Source organism: Marmota marmota, unplaced genomic scaffold (genome assembly GCF_001458135.2).
Source record: "Marmota marmota marmota unplaced genomic scaffold, marMar, whole genome shotgun sequence".
Lineage (NCBI taxonomy): Eukaryota > Metazoa > Chordata > Mammalia > Rodentia > Sciuridae > Marmota > Marmota marmota.
In genome coordinates, this window is record NW_026000242.1 from 21224923 (window position 1) to 21241902 (window position 16980).

General features: G+C 35.9%; 1 protein-coding gene across 4 annotated transcripts in view; it reads left to right on the forward strand.

The window, feature by feature from the left end:
• Positions 1-15330, forward strand: part of Trpc6 (transient receptor potential cation channel subfamily C member 6) — a 174243-nt gene extending 158913 nt beyond the window's left edge. For 3 of the 4 annotated variants that reach the window (XM_048795993.1, XM_048795990.1, XM_048795991.1), the window contains 4 exons: positions 538-612; positions 11971-12054; positions 13583-13658; positions 14113-15330. In XM_048795993.1, coding sequence (XP_048651950.1) covers positions 538-612; positions 11971-12054; positions 13583-13658; positions 14113-14264 — 387 coding nt within the window. In that variant the 3' untranslated portion in view covers positions 14265-15330. The remainder of the gene's footprint in view (positions 1-537; positions 613-11970; positions 12055-13582; positions 13659-14112) is intronic. The other variant, XM_048795992.1, reaches the window with a different exon arrangement.
• Positions 15331-16980: the final 1650 nt, after the last annotated feature.

Consider the following 16980-nt stretch of genomic DNA (forward strand, 5'->3'; position numbering starts at 1 on the left):
TTGAATAGAAGGGAAACATACTTGAATTGCTGTTCCCTTTGGCACTTGTTGCCTGGGATTCTCAAGTGACAAGCTCTTTAAGTTCTAGTTGCCACAACTGTAAGATAGGAATAACAATTACATCTACATCATGAAAATCAAGTCAAATAAATATATAAAGTGCTTTGAGATTTCTAAAGGCCTCTTGAAATTTAGTAATTAGATTGTAGGAATTTTGTAAAAATGTTCCACCAATGTTCTTCTTCCAGACGTATGATTTACCGGATTCAGTGAGTTGTATGGAAAATTTTCTTATTTTATTTAATGCAAAAGAGTGTACAGTTTGTGTGTCTGATTGGAAGTGCTACCTGAGAGAATTTGGCATCCACAGGAAAGGTCCAAGCACTTGTCCAAAGTGTTTTGGGCAAGTGCTTGGACCTATGAGAATGCGTTTTTCTTGTTAAAACTTCAAGAGTTAGACCAGTTAGCTTTTAAAATATGGACTAAAGAATTAAATCAGCTGTCGATTGTACTTAATATACCATCTATCTTTAAAAGAGAAATGAAGAAAAGAAATTTGGAATTTTGGGAAGTCATGAAGACCTTTCAAAATTATCACTTGACAAAAAACAGGTAAGATAATATTTGAAAATATGAAGCTATGCATGTCATTAGTGTATCTTTTCAGAGAAAAAAGAGGCCAACATTCGGAAGCAATTTCAAGAAATAAAGAAATAGGTAACAGATACATTAAGGAATTTGACCCCACAGTAAATTTCACCTTTATGTATATCTATAATGCATTAATTTAAAAAAACTAAAAATAAATAGAAAAAGACCAGTAGAGGAAGGGGAACAGGGGCAAGGAAAAATGGAGAGAAAGTGGAAGTATTAGGGACTGAATTGGAGCAAATTATAGCCCATGCTTTTATAATTATGTCAAAATGAACTTCAATATTGTGTACAACTAGAATTCACTAATAAACATTGTAAAAATAAAAAAGAATTTGACAATGTTCACAAGAATCTATTATTGAGAGGTAGAAATAAGCCTATGTCTAATTAGCAAAAAGAATTATGTATATACTTAATATATATGTTCAGCATATATTTACTTACGGGTGATTGAATAAAGGGTAGGGATGTAGTGATGTAGAAAAGGCAAAATTAAGAGAGGAATCTGTCAGGAGCCCGAGGCCTGGTATGATTAACTTAACTCTGCAGCTCAGGAGGAACACACACAGCCAGCAGTTCCTCCTTATTTGTCAGTAATCAAGAAGCTGTCAAAAAAAGTCCTGTGGGAATTTTGTAGCTATGGTGGTCAGCACCATTCGTAATGAGCAATGTGTCCTAAAGATGCATCAACTATAGAAGAAGCACAATCCTTGGTGGTGATCAGGATATTTGCTTCCTTTATTGTTGTGCACACCTAGCAGAGGATGATAAATACTAAAGTGATATTAGAAACAAGTGAATTAGGAGAAGGCAGTGTATTAAGTAGGAATTCTGTTCAGTTGCATATAATAACCGAAATCATGATGTTTCAAATAAGGCAGTTGATCTCCACCCTCTTATTTAACTCTCCAGAATTAGGCAGTGTAGGGCTGTTGTTGGGGCAAGTGTCTGTGATTTTCCTGGATTTTTTTGGTCTGAGTCAGATACAAGATGGCAGCTTTTCCTCCTTCCATTATGTCCACTGTTGAGGCACAAAGGAGTTAGGGCAAAGGAAAAGTGAGGCATGCTAGCAAATCTGCTGCCACCTCCAGAAGCTCTTCCCAAGAGTGTCCATTAGGAGTTTTCACTGGCCAGGATTGTGTTGCATGGAACACAAATGCCAAGGAGGAAGGTCATTTTGTTTATTTTTTTAAGTGGATATTTTACCTACACCAACAAAATAGGAAACTTAGGGCCTATCTCCAACCTCCTGACTTCCTTTATTAACCATCCCAGCCACAGGTATATTGTCCATTCTCCATTTCCTATCAGAACCCAAAGGGGAATTGTAGGGAACAGGAAACCCTGGGTCATAAGCCCTGGTAAAAATAAGGAGTATACTGTGAAGGATTTCTAAAGAATAGTATCCCAGGCAGGCTGTGGTGGGATGTGTGAATGTGGAGTATGAGACTCATGCAGGAATTTCACCAGGCCTGCTGCATCTGAGGCTCTGCCACACCATGCGGCAGCTTGGGCTAAGGGTAAAACAGCTAGAAGGCAAGATGAAAATAATCTCTGGTCTTCCAAGGCAGGTGGCATTCAGGGTTTTAGAAAATTGGCAGAATCTTGCTATTCAGAGAAGTTTTGTTTGTGTTGCCTTTAGGTTACCAGGTGAATCTGGATTCCATTTTAAAATGGTAGAGGTAAGGAAAACTTATGAAGTAAAAAGTAATGCATACAATAGAGCTTCACAGTCAATTTCACTTCAGAGAAGTATAGTGGTTAGGAGGGTAGCTAGGGAGTCTGCAAACCTTGGCTTCAGGCCTCATTTGGTTTTCTGCCTGTTTTGTTTGGTGACATAAAATAAAGGCTGTGTGTGTGTGTGTGTGTGTTGGTTTTTATATTTTAGAATTTTGTGAAGCAGGGGAAGAAAGAAGGATATGTGACAGATTGAATGTGAATCACAGAGTGCAAAATATTTATTACCTGGCTTTTTATATTAAAAGCTTGCTACCCCTGGTCTTATGCTGATAAGTATCATGAATAGAAAACTTAAAAAAACACAGACAATTAGGTTCAAATATTTTATAAGCAATTTCTATCATTGTAATACATGTCTGTGTCTGATGTACATAGAAAGTTGCTTCACTAAGGCTCTTGACTTATTTGTAGAATGTAGGCGGTAATTGTGCTAACATCCAAGGGTGGTTCAGAATATTAAATTAGTACATACATGTAAAGTTCTTACAACAATATCTGGCACATAGTAGGTACATAATAGCTATTAATTTTCTTATTACTAGAGAGCAGAAGGAACACATACAACCACAGTTTGATAGTGATGCAATTACAGAGGGATAAAACTAGTCCTAAAAGTCTTAGAGAAAGAACACAAACAGAAAATGAAAGGAGTCCAGTTAAAAAAGTAAATGGATGTATCTGTAAAAAATGATCTGAAATAATTGAATTAGTGAATGGAGGAAACTGTAATGATAATGGTGACTCATAATGTCAGAATAAATTTGGAAGCCAGCATACATTAATTGAAAAATGGCAACAAAATTAGCATTTGTTGTGTATGCTTGGCAGTAACATGCCCATGTACACACACACACACACACACACACACAAATTACCTTGATTTTCCCACCACTTTTTAGTTAGGGACTTAAGCAAATTGTGTGGCCTTCTTAGACCTGAGTTTCTTTACTTGTAGTTACTACAGTCTGAAAAACTAAAGTAAATGAAATAAAATACCCACCAAAGCACATGGTTAAAGTATATTTTGCTACTTACATATCAGTTTTTTTCCTCCCATTCCTCTTCCGTATTGAAGTAGTAAAATCTTATTGCTCATGGCATGCTAACCAGTGCCCAGAGGAAGAAGAGGCAGACTAACTGGTGAGGGTGTGGATTCCTGGAGAACACAGCCCATGTCTCAGTTCAGCTCTGATCCTCCATGTCCTCATATTATTGGGACTCACGAGTATCTGTGGGAAGAAGGAATACATGAGTGGATAGGACAGATGAATGGACATAAGGATGAAGGGGAAAATGTTATCAAAAGAATGTAAATAGCTTGTCTCCAAAAAAAGTTTTCAACAAAAAATGTATTATAATTTCATAGAATACTTTAATAATTCCTGTTGTTTATTTGAGTTATCTGTGCATATTACATAAGAAAATGGATCAAGGTAAAATGACATAATAATTTTTCAAAGGCTTCCCTAGTTAGTGGATATATTTAGAATTGAATCCAATATTCCTGGTGACATACTGCTGGTCCCAATTACTTGTGACAAATGTATGGTTGTTAACATTTTAGAAATTGATACAGTAAGAACACTGAGCTAAGTACTTAGAAGATTGGGATCTTGTCTCCTCTGTGCACCTTCAGCAATCTATTTAACTTTTGTGAACCTCAGCATTCCCATCTATAAAACAGGGGTGATCAAGTTGTAGAGTCCACCACAAAAGATTGTTAGGATAATGAAATTGGTATTTTATTAATTATAAGCACTATAAAATTGTAATATATTCCTATTATAGAGAAGTGGCTCCTTTTGTCATTTTGTTATGAATAACTCAATCTAAATTTTGCAAAATTGGATTAGTATAAATTTCATATTATAGTTTTCAAGTAAGAAAATACACATGCCAAAAGGATAAGGGATGTAAGATAACAAATCACTGGACAAATAGGATGAAAAGAATCAAAATGCCTTTTTTTATGTTTTAGTTTAAGGTAGACACAATATCTTTATTTTTATTTATGTGGTGCTGAGGATTGAACCCTGTGCCTCATGCATGCTAGGTGAGCACCCTACCACTGAGCCACAAACCCTCAAAATGCCTTCTTTATGATAGAAGTTATAGTATCTATCAATCAAATCATTTTAATTTTCTTCATAGTTTCTATAAAAATGCAGAAATATTAAAATTTGTTTTGTTCATCTGCCAATGTGTATTATATCTTTTCAATGAGATGTGGATGACTCTAAACTTTCCAAGAGCACATAATTTAACCCCAGATTAAAACAAACTCTAGGAACTATACTAAGCCTGTAGTATCTGGCCCAGTTTTGTGGAATTTGAAGTAAAATATTGATTCCAATGTCTTTTTTTTATTAATTCATCAATTCAATTTAATTAGGTATATAAGACAACAACAGAATGCATTTTGATTTATTGTACACAATTGCAGCACAACTTTTCATTTCTCTGGTTGTGCACAATGTAGCATCACACCATATGTGCAGTCATACATATACCTTGGGTAATGATGTCCATCTCTCCACCATCTTTCCTGCTCCCATGCCCTCTCCCCTTTGCCCCATCAAAGTTCCTTCATTTTTGGCCGAATGTTTTCTCTGATTCTAATGTCTTTTTAGCATGACATTGTGTAGTGTTATATTGTGGCAGCCATGGAAAGAGTCTGCACAGATAAGTGTGGCTGGCTGACAGGCTGTAGCTGGGGACCTGTGGGACTAAGCTCTTCAGGCCCTGGGTGCTTCTTTCCTCTCTGGCCATCTTTATACTGGAGCTGGTGACTTTCTCAGGCAATCTTCTGACCTCTCCCTCTTTCACGGGTGAGCAGGCCCTCACAGCCAGAGGCATTCTCTACCTTCTGCTCTCTCTCTTGTCTTTCAGGGTGTTATTCTGAATACACTTCACGCTTCTCCCTCTATTTTGGCATTTGATTCCTTGAGGCTCAAATCAACACAAGTATTTATTCCCCCTTGTCATATGAGTTTGTGATCAACAAAATTTGAGGCACATAGCCTGGTTATACTTGGTACATTAACTGTATTCAGAAGAAAAATATTTTTAAGGGAATCATTTATATTTCAAAACATTTTTATCCAGTGTTACTGAGATAGGTTCCCACTGGAATGTGTTTGGCCCTAACAAGCACTAAGAAAAACTCTCATGGTTTATTCTTTATTACCCAGTTCATGTGGCTTTTACTTGTTCTTTTTCATAAAGTTGACATCTGGAATGGCACAGTTAGTTTCTGTTTCACTCAGATCTTCCCTCTGACCACTTGAAGGTTAAAGTGTTAAGTTAGCTGCACAAATGCTGCCTTCACATTGGCTCCAGGTACACCACAGAAATCGGTAAGAAGAGCCATATAAAAATATTTTTGGAAACACGGTAGGCAGGCCTTTCATTATCTCCCATGACATCCTCAAATCTAATGGCCACTGGCTTTGGTGGTTGCTAGCATTAGCTTTTCAGATACACAGTCTGAAGGAGAATGTAAATAAAAGTTGATGTCTGCCACATACTGTATCACATGTAAACCTGAAAATACTAAATAACTTCATGAATAACTGCTGTTTCAGCTTCAGAACAGATTGTTCTCAAATTGTTTGTTATAGAGCAAGCAGGTTTTTATGCCCTCTTGAGTTGGTCTGTTCTGCACTGTATTGAGTGAGAATTTTTCTGTTGGTTATTTGTCCAGGAACTGTGGTTTTTAGCTACTGCTTAGGCAGAGATATTTTTTTGAAATCATCTGATGAAACAATCACAGAAAAGAGTGGTTCCAACTGTGTCCACTTGGCTAGGGCCACTTCTTCATGTGATTTTCTATTTTCATATTCCTAGTACCTTTTCCCAGATCTATTGAGTTGAAATCTGGCAGGAGATCATGGAAATGTGTATTTTAATAAGAATTTAGGCGACCATAGTGCTAATCTAGCAGTTATTGACAATGGTAGAATTCCCACTACAGTATCTTACACATTCTATATACCTTATCACTTTATCCTCATGTTAGATAGGAGATAGGTGAGATTATTTTCACTATTCTATACCTGAGGAATCTGTGAGAGGAATGACCTGTTCAAAATCCCACATCAGCCAAGTGGCAGTCAAAATTCAAATCCACATCTACTTGGTTGCAAAGCAAGACGCAAGCTCAGTGCAGCCCTGCTCCATTCCATGCCTGCGCTCCCTGCTACCCGAGTATTGGGCCTACACCTTTTCTGTTCACTGTTTTGTTTCAGGCTTCAGGCCATTTAATACTTATGATAAACTGGACATTTCCAGAACCGTGTCTACCTCTAGCAATGTAAAGAATTCCAAAGATGGAAGCATACTTGTTCCTCCTAAAGAATAACAAAAAGTTTATTTAGTGTTTCTCACTGGTCCTACAATGAACCTAAAAGATGAGAAATGCTGATATCAAACTCAAAATTAGGAAATGAAAAAGAAAAAGAATAAAGGACACAGACAATGTGGTAAGAGGTATAAAAAAGTTGAATTTTCAATACTTCATTCATAATTGGAGAGACCATAGGTACACATAGTAGGACAAAGTTCACAAAGAGTCTTTATTGCTTCCAATCAAAAGGACTCTTCACTCCCTACCCTGTGGCATGATAAATACTGGCACAATCTATAAATAACTAAATCTCTACGTTTAAACGCTACTCATATTGCAAGTTAAATTTCCTTGTATGTACAGAAGTACCAAAGTGTTACAGACCTTACTTTTCAGATTTTAAACTATTTTAGTAGCTGGACATGGGAATAATTATATATTGGGATTTTCTGCCACCAAGTGGTTACAATGCCTCTTTGCATATTAAGTTTTATGTACTATTTCTCTGTACTATTCATTTTTTTAGTAAAGACTTATTGAATTTCTGTGATATATTAGAAGCTGACTAGGAATTTTTGCTGAAAAGACATATGTTGTATTTCCATGTACAACTTGATATTTCAGATTTAAAGCAGAATTAGTCACCAAAAAAAAAATGATCAAAATGGAGTTGTAGCTGTTTAGTCATAAACCATTAACTAAATTAGTGGTTCTCTGTTGGGTGATTTTGATTTGATGTGGATACATTTTGGGTTACCAAAGAATGGGAAGGGAGCTGCTATTGGCATCTGGCAGTTAGAAGCAGGGATGCTGCTAAGCATTCTACAGTACATTGAATATCCCTCCCACCAAAGAATTTCCCAGCCCAGCATGGCAATAGCATCAGGATTGAGAAACTAAGCCTATCCCCACTAAAGGTGTGCAGGGGAGAGCAGAGTGTGCTGCTGAAACTGTGTGAACACACTGGAGGTTTAGACGTTGATACTTTCATATCCACACTCTAGAAAATCGTATATGTTCTCAAATGAGCAAACTACCATTTTCTGCCTTTCTTGGCATTGCTACCTCTTCTGTGCTACCCAATCTGTTCAAGTTTGTAAGCATCTGCCTCATGCCTTAAAACCAATTCCCTATGTTTCAAATGTGTCTTTACTATGTAGTTGAGTAGGAATCAACTGGTTCATGAACCCAGACTGTACGAGTTTGGTAGAGCAAAATGTCCAGAAAACAAGGGAAGCCCATTAGTGACCAAAAAGCACTTTTCTTTCATTCATCTAATTAATTAACAATTTTTTTTGCACTTGCCACATGCCAGTATAGGCTCTAGGGACCCTGGAATGAACAAAATGAAGCACCTCCTTCCTGGGAGAATGTAGACAATAACCATGCTCCCAAAGCACTGAGGAGAAGGACTGTCAGTATTGACATGTGTTATGAAGTAAACAAAAGGCCTAGCTTGCTTTTAAGATCTATTTTTAATGGGATGGGCCGGGAAAGCTTCTCTGAGGAGCTTCTGCTTTAATCTAAAATACAAACAATAAGTCAGAGCAAGTCAGCTAGGCCAGGAAAAGTGTTTCAAGAATTGGGGCTGGGGTTGTGGCTCAGTGGTAGAGTGCTTGCCTGGCACTGGGGTTTGTTTGATTCTCTGCACAGCATATAAATAAATAAAATAAAGGTCCACAGACAACTAAAAAAGTTTAAAAAAATTGACCTTCAGTGAGAAGTGAAGACATATGTTATTCATAAAATGCTAGGTTTGAAATAAGAGCATCTCCACAGGTCTGGTGTGTCATAGAACTGCTTAAGTGAGAAGGATTGAGAGGCGTGGATATTAAGAACCACAGATTTTCCTTCTGAAATTTCCCAGAGAAGCACATTTTAAATTTTTCTATTTCCACTAACACCTTATCAATGTGTAATTGCCCTCTCAAGAAAGGAGTCACCAAATAAATTAATAGTGGTTATGAGGTTGTGAGTTTATCAGTGGATAGAAAATCATGCCATAGCCCACCCATATTCTCTTTCTGGGTGTTGTTGCCCTGATTATGAACCTGTCTTCACCCTTCATACTGTATCCTAACACAGGGGGTGGTGGTGGTGGTGAATGTGAACTTGAACCTGGTCCTTATATTTAATGAAGTTCTTAAGGAATAAAACATAGTTTGAAAGCCAGATTTCTTATTATAAAATGTTAAAAATGTTAGTTAAAGTTTCCAGGCTTTTCATGAATTTGTAAATTTGTAGGGAACCACTCCCATCATTATCAGAAGGGATTACAGTAAGTTAAGCGTATAGCCTGATGCTCTACAACTAGCTTCTGGCAGAACGAGATTGTAACTGAAGACATTTATGGTCCCATCAAGTGCTCTTTTTGAAATCCCCCCGCACTGCATCTTTTTGGTTAATTTGATAAATTGTTTAATATTATCCTATTGATTTTAAAAATCAATATACGTAAAAATATATGGAAAGTTTGCTGACATTTTTAGAGGAGATTAACGAAAAAGTTACCTGAAAATGGATGCTCTGTAAATAATTGTTTTCAAATTTATGTGTTGTTTCTATGATTTTTAATCAGTCTTTACATATATTACCTATGATATTTTAATTCAGCTGGACTATGTTATTTATATTCTGCTTTGAATATCCAGAGCCCAGCACTACACTGTATGTATAAAGGATTCTCAATGCATACTTGTTCAATGGGTGAATGTGTGTGCAGTTATTTTAATTTGACATACGGCTACCTAAAGCAACAAAGCATTGAAGTTAAAGTGAGAATTTTACTTGCGTCTTATGGAAACTTACTTGTAGCTACTAAGATATTGGGAAGTACAAATCGTGTATTTTTGAACATATTCTTAGAGTCTCTCTTTCTCAGAAGACAACTTCTACCCCAAACATGGAGATTTGGTGCTGCTGTTTTGCTGAGGTTTTCTTCTTCAGTTGTAAAACCCATTTCCCTACAGAAAATACGTTAGTTTTTTTTATCATCTTTTTAACATGCTAATATGGTATGTTATCATGTTTATTACATATTGCTTTAGTATTTTGTGAATCAAAGGTCAAATGTTCTCTCTGATATGTGGAAAGGGAGGAAGGATAAAAGTTCAGTGGACTAGACAAAAGGAAATGAAGGGAAGGGAGTGGGGATAGGAATAGGAAACACAGTAGAATGAGTCTAACCTGACTTTCCTATATTCATATAAGAATACACCACAGTGAATCTCTATTGTACATCTATTAGACTGGGATCCTAATTAGAATAAGACATACTCCATGCTTGTATAAACATATCAAAATGAACTGTACTTTCATGTATAACTAGAAAGAACAAATAAAATAAATATTAAAAATTTATGAAGGTCAAAAGAGGGGAGTATTTTGTTTGTTTTTGGTTTTTTGGTACTAGGAATTGAACTCAGGGGCACTCAACCACTGAGCCATATCCCCAGCCCTATTTTTTTTTTTTTTATTTAGAGACAGGGTCTCACTGAGTTGCTTAGTACCTTGTTTTTGCTGAGGCTGACTTTGAACTCTTTATCCTCCTGCCTCAGCTTCCCCAGTAGCTGGGGTTACACGGATGGGCCACAGCACCTGGCCAAAGAAGAGAGGAGTTTGAAGCAACCAAAGACAAAAAAATTATATATATTAATTATCCTAAAAAGAAAAAAGTAAAGTCATAATAGAATGTTATGTTAAAAATTGTGTACCATACAAATTTCCAAATTCAAATGAATTAGTTAGTGCTTTCTTGGCCTCTCAATTCTGTCCCACAACATAGTCTTACTTTGCTGCTTCTTCAGGATCTTCATCAGACCCTACACCAGATGTGGTTGTTGTAGTTAGTCCGTTGACTTGTTGGGCTCTTGTCAGTGGACACTTGAGATCAGCACCATTATTTCTCCAATGTGTTTGCCTCTTCCTCTACCATAATTGTACCTATGGAAAAGTCATAGCATGAATCTTGGAAAACATGATGCACAGCCACCAAGTCTAACAGGCTCCTCAGGCAACCTCTAATAGCCATTGAGGGACTGGTCATATTCAAAGTGCCACTATTTGTATTAGAAGACTGAATATTAAGCAAGATAAAATGAAAATACACATATGGATGAGGGTTTTTTATTTTAAATTTATTTATTTTAATTTGTTATACATGATAGCAGAATGCATTTCAATTCGTAGTACACATAGAACACAATTTTTCATGTCTCTGATTGTTCACAATGCAGAGTCACACTATTCGTGCCTTCACACATTACTTAGGGTAATGATGTCCATCTCATTCCACCAACTTTCCTATCCCCATGCCCACTCTCTTCCTTTCCCTCCCCTTTGCCCTGGCTATAGTTTCTCCATTCTTCCTATGCTCCCTACCCCCAAACCCATTATGGATCAGCATCTACTTATCAGAGAGGACATTCAGCCCTTAATTTTTTGGGATTGGCTTACTTCACTTAGTATTATATTCTCCAACTCCATCCATTCACCTGCAAATGCCATGAGTTTATTCGCTTTTATTGCTGAGTAATATTCCATTGTGGAGATATCCCTGTAGTATGCTGTTTTTAAGTCCTTTGGATATAAACCGAGGAGTGGGATAGCTGGGTCAAATAGCGGTTCCATTCCATTTCCAAGGAATCTCCATACTGCTTTCCATATTGGTTGCACCAATTTGCAGTCCTACCAGCAATGTATGAGTGTGCCTTTTCCCCCACATCCTCGCTAATACTTATTGTTGTTTGTATTCTTAATAGCTGCCATTCTAACTGAACTGAAATGAAATCTTATTGCATTTCTCTAATTGCTAGAGATGTTGAACATTTTTTCATATATTTGTTTATTGATTGTATATCATCCTCTAAGAAGTGTCTGTTCAGTTCCTTGGCCCATTTACTGATTGGGTAATTTGTTTTTCTTTCTTTCTTTCTTTCTTTATTTTTGTTGTTGTGAAGAAGCTTTTCAGTTTGAATCCACCCAATTTATTGATTCTTGATTTTAATTCTTGCACTATAGGAGTCTTATTAAGAAAGTTGGGCTTAATCCGACATGATGAAGATTTAGGTCTACTTTTTCTTCTATTAGGCACAGGTCTCTGGTTAAATTCCTATGGAGGAGTTTATTCACATACATGAGACTATGTATTAGTTTATGTATATAATAGACAATCTCACACATTATTTAATATAAAAATTAAATTAAAAATTACATTTTTATTCTAATTACAGCTTGGGCACAACAAACAATCAAGTATAAGGAGCTCTGAGGATTTCCATTTAAATAGTTTCAATAATCCTCCCAGACAATATCAGGTAAGCATGAATTTTTTAAAAATAAGGCTAGTTATTTCTAATATTTAGATTCTCAAATTATTTAATTTGTTAGATAAAATAATATTTTATCATGAGGATTTTTTCTCAATATTAAAATGATAAATTAATTCAACAAATATTTATTGAATATATACCATGTTCCGGGTACTTTCTAAGTGCTAAATACAAAAGTAAACAAAATAGAAAAAAAAATTAGAGTCATATAACTTAGAACATTTATGTTCATTGCAAAAGACTAATCTTAAAAAAAAGAAAATTTACCTCAAATCTCACCTCTAAGAAATTAAGACTGCTTATTTGTGGCAAATACTCCACATGAAGTTATATGTGTGTGTGCACATGTACAATTTTTATATAGTTAATATTCAATATTATGTGAAATATTTTATAAACAAGTTAACAGCACTTACAAAATGAGTAACAGTTTTGTAGCCTATGTTTTGCACTCTATGAAACATATTCCTATTAATATATATACATATATATACTTGCTATAAATAGATTTTGATTTATTAAAATAATTCTCTATTTTTTGGCATGTAAAAACCTTTTCCTATTATTAATAAAGGTACTGATATAAACATACTCATCGACGTAGCCCATTACATTCTTAGAATAAGTTTTTTTGTTTGTTTTTGATTTTTTTTTTTTTTTTTTTTGGGGTATTGGAGATTGAACCAAGAGGTCTTTTACTACTGAGATACATCCCCAGCCCTTTTTGGTCTTGATTTTAAGACATGGTCTTAATAAGTGGCTTAGGTGCTGAGGGAGGGCTTCACTAAGTTGCTGTTCTCAAACTGACGATTCTTCCTGCCTCAGCCTCTCAAGTTGCTGGGATTATAGGCATATGCCACCGTGCCCAGCTTAGAATAGTTCTTGAACACAGAGTTTATTTTCCATTATTTAATGTGGGGCTTAGGTGATAAGATTTGGTTTAGCCATATATCCCTACAGAACTTTCTGCAAACATTCTGAGACTCCTGATTTTCATACAAAGTAAACAATAAAAGCAATATCTGTATGATACAAACCAAAACTGGAAAAACTTTATCACATTGAAATTTGCTATTCCTCATTAAAAACAAATATAAAATCAACCCTTGCTACAAGTCTTTGTGGAGTAGGGTGGGGACATAAACAACTGGACATTTGCTTAATTCCCCCTTTGCACATTGCAATACTGTGGTCTTTAACCTGCCAAACAGAAAGGCTAAGTCTGGCTCCAATACTTTTCAAATAAAATATAACAATGTAAATAAAGAACTAGATGCTTATTTCAAACTCATTTTTCTCAAGAATTAACTTTTCAGTCATTATTTCAGGTGCTGTGAAAATTATTTCCAAAAGAAAAACAAAATTTGGAGATATTATGTGTTCCCTGACACATCAATCATTGATATTTACTTCCAAAATGCTTACTGAAGGGAGTAAACTTTGGAAATACATTCCAAATGAAAGATTGGTCATGAACTTAATAATGAGATAGATTTCTCCTTTCTCTGTCTAGAAAATAATGAAGAGGCTCATTAAAAGATATGTACTGCAAGCCCAGATCGATAAAGAGAGCGATGAAGTCAATGAAGGTGAGTTGAACACAGGGACAGACAGCTCCTGATGCAGAGCTGGTGGGAAACTGGGAAAGGAGGGTGTGGGAAGACTGCACCCCAGTGGGAAAAGTAGAACAGATCTTACCATCATCAGCTTCATGATGTTCATGGGAAGCAGACTGTTTTTCTGCAGAAGTCACTTGCTAGACACAAAGCTATTGTTGTGGAGGCTTGGAGGAAGTGGTTGGGACAGGTGAAGGGGACTGCTTCTCCTACCTTGCAACATTCACCATTTCCTTTGAACTTGCCCTGGGAGGACTTATCTGAGATAGTAGAAACCTGGTGCTCCATTAGGAAATGACTTCTTTTGAAAAGATTCAAAATGAAGATGTATGTAAAATTGTGACTGGCTTTATCCTGTCCCAGCATTGAATCACTGGTTTTCCTGTGTTACATATTTATAGTTAACTTCTTACCACTCACATTTCAGGGGAACTGAAGGAAATTAAGCAGGACATCTCAAGTCTCCGTTATGAACTCCTTGAAGAAAAATCTCAGAATATGGAAGACCTAGCAGAACTTATTAGAAAACTTGGGGAAAAATTATCCTTGGAGCCAAATCAAGAGGAAAGCAATAGATAATGCCAAGACTTCCTCAAAAATTTGTATTTATTTGTCCACTTGAAGCCATATTATTTTCTGATTTATTTTTTTAAGTGCCAATGGTAAAAAAAAAGAAAAAAATCCTTAAAAAAATGCTATCTTGGACCATCCTATCATCTGAAACCTACCAAATAGTTCAATATTCAAAAAAACCCTCAAAATATCTAATATTTTTTGTTATTAAATTGTATCACTGAGACCACGATTGTAGAGATGATGGAAATGTTGCCCTGTTGCTTGGAGTTTGCTTTATAAACGGTTTTCTTGGGTGTAACTATTGAGATGATGTAATTACCATGTAGTGCTTGGCTGGGAATGGATCTCAGATGGCAGGGGACAGATCCACATAATTTTCTGTGTAGTTTTTCCTCCAAAGGTAAGTTCAGGCATTTTCCTTCCTGTTTGGTGGATCCCCTGCTGGTGACTCCCAGCCCAGAAATATGGGGGGAAATAATCTATGGCCATTTAAAGAATGCTATTCAGTCATCATTGGCCTCACATTACCCCCAACAAATATGACCAATACTATGTGCAAAATGGGCTTACATCTATGTAATATTTTCTGATTAATCTATTTGAAAACATTACCCTTAATAATGAAAAGGTATTTCCTTTTCTGAACCCTGGAAACATGTGTGTGTGTGTATGTGTGTGTGTGTGTGTGTGTTTTGACTGTATGTGTGCACATGAAAGTATGTATACACATACATAAAATGCTTGCCCTATTTTTTTTGTAGTTGATGTAAACACTCAAGAGCTCTTTATATTATGATTTTTGTATTGTGACTGAAAAATTACTGTCCAAATATGGACCTTTTGCTGGAGAAATATAAAAGTCACAAATGATGCATTTATTTGATTCAATTATAGCACAATTTTGTGCCATTTCTGAGGGCATTAACAGATGAAATTACATTTAGCCACTGAATGTAAAGGGGAAAAAAGTGATGTGGGAATTTGCAATACTTTTTTGTTATTCCCAATATGTTCTACTGTTTTCCTCAAATATATAAAACAGCAATTTGCTTTTGTGTGCTTTCACCAAGAGGTGGTTGTTATTATTTACTGATGATGTGAGGTGATATCATAGACAAAAAAGGGAAATCAAGTTTCATTTGTTTATACAATGAGGATCAACATTCAGATGATTCTGGTCATTAACCAGAAATGTACTTAAAATTCAGTAAGGAGAAGCTTCTAAAGTAAATCTTCAGCTTCATTAAAAAAAAAAATCACAGAAAAGCTGTTTTATCTCCAACTTCAGCTTAATTTAATCAAAAGTCCTTTAGGTAACCAGACTAGAAAATATAGCTGAAAATTTATATTGAGTGATTTTGTATTTCTGGATGTTTCTTACTAAGAAATTGCTTAGTGATACAACAGATGTCCATCTTCACATGCTATATGACAATATTTGAATCGGCAGTTGTAAAAAATTGATCTCACACAGAGTACAATATCAACAAACTAAAATAATCTAATTTCCATAAAGTTTGTTGAGCCCTGTGAGAAACCGGCCTCCATACCAAGGACTGTAGTACGAGAGTGCATGGGCTTGGCTCCAGAAGATTCTAGGAAAGTTTATTTTCAGATTCCTCAATATCTTTTAAGATGGATTGACTTGACAGGATAAAAGTTTTGGGGAATTCAATAGGCATGAATATGGGTTTCTTGGAAAAATATGCACTCTCTAAGTGGCTCCTGTTATTATTCAGAATTAACGTCCTGAAGTCAGAGAATTTTCCTCAAAGGACAGCTGAATTAGAAACTCTTCTAAATTCCCTTTAATTGGAAGATTAAAAGAGATGTCAGAGTATATTAAGCAAGATTTAAAAAATTCCAACAAGAGATTAATTAAAGGCATATTGGATGGTCAAATCATGATAAAAGCCTCAAATCACCAACTCTAAATCCATGACAATAAGGTGACAGATAAGTTGAAATGTACATATCCCAATTTCCTCTCTCCTCTGAGTTGCTTTTGGGCCCCAGAAGAGGACACAGCAGGATACTTGCCATCTCCTGAGCACACAGCTGATCCCCTGACAGGAACCCTGGCCCACTCCTCACCTTCCTCACAGCAGACCCGCTGCCACAAACACACAGAACAGAAGTCCTGTTTTTGTACATCAATGTTTGGTTTTACTCTCTGCTGCCTTCAGTACTATGAAATAGCACAAATTCAGTATGATTTTACTAGGTATATAAAATAAATTTCTAGACTCCGCCATCTTCTTAAACCTACCAAGGATTGAAAGGAACAAAGTGAGTATCTGCACTCAAATGGAGAAATGGAACTTGATACAACTGAGAAATGTTTACTGAGCACACATCACGTGTCAGTTACTGTGATAAATGTTTCCCATACTTACTTTATACACAATCATACTCACTTTAGCTTCATATGTTTATTATAACAGTGTGAGGTAAATGTTATTTTTCTAATTTTGGAAATGAGATAACTGTGGTATTGACTGGAGGTAGATGCTGGAGGTAGTTGTCTCATTGTGCATTTATTTAACACCTAGGTATGGAAAACGGGCTTTACCTGACCCCCTAACTCTCTTAGACATCCAGTCGAAAGGCAGACAACAGTACAATGTGAGGAAGGCCATGGGTAAAGAGAAGATTTGACTTCAAATGCATTGTAGACATAGGGGAGGAAAAAATATACAAACATTTTTATCCCAGTTTC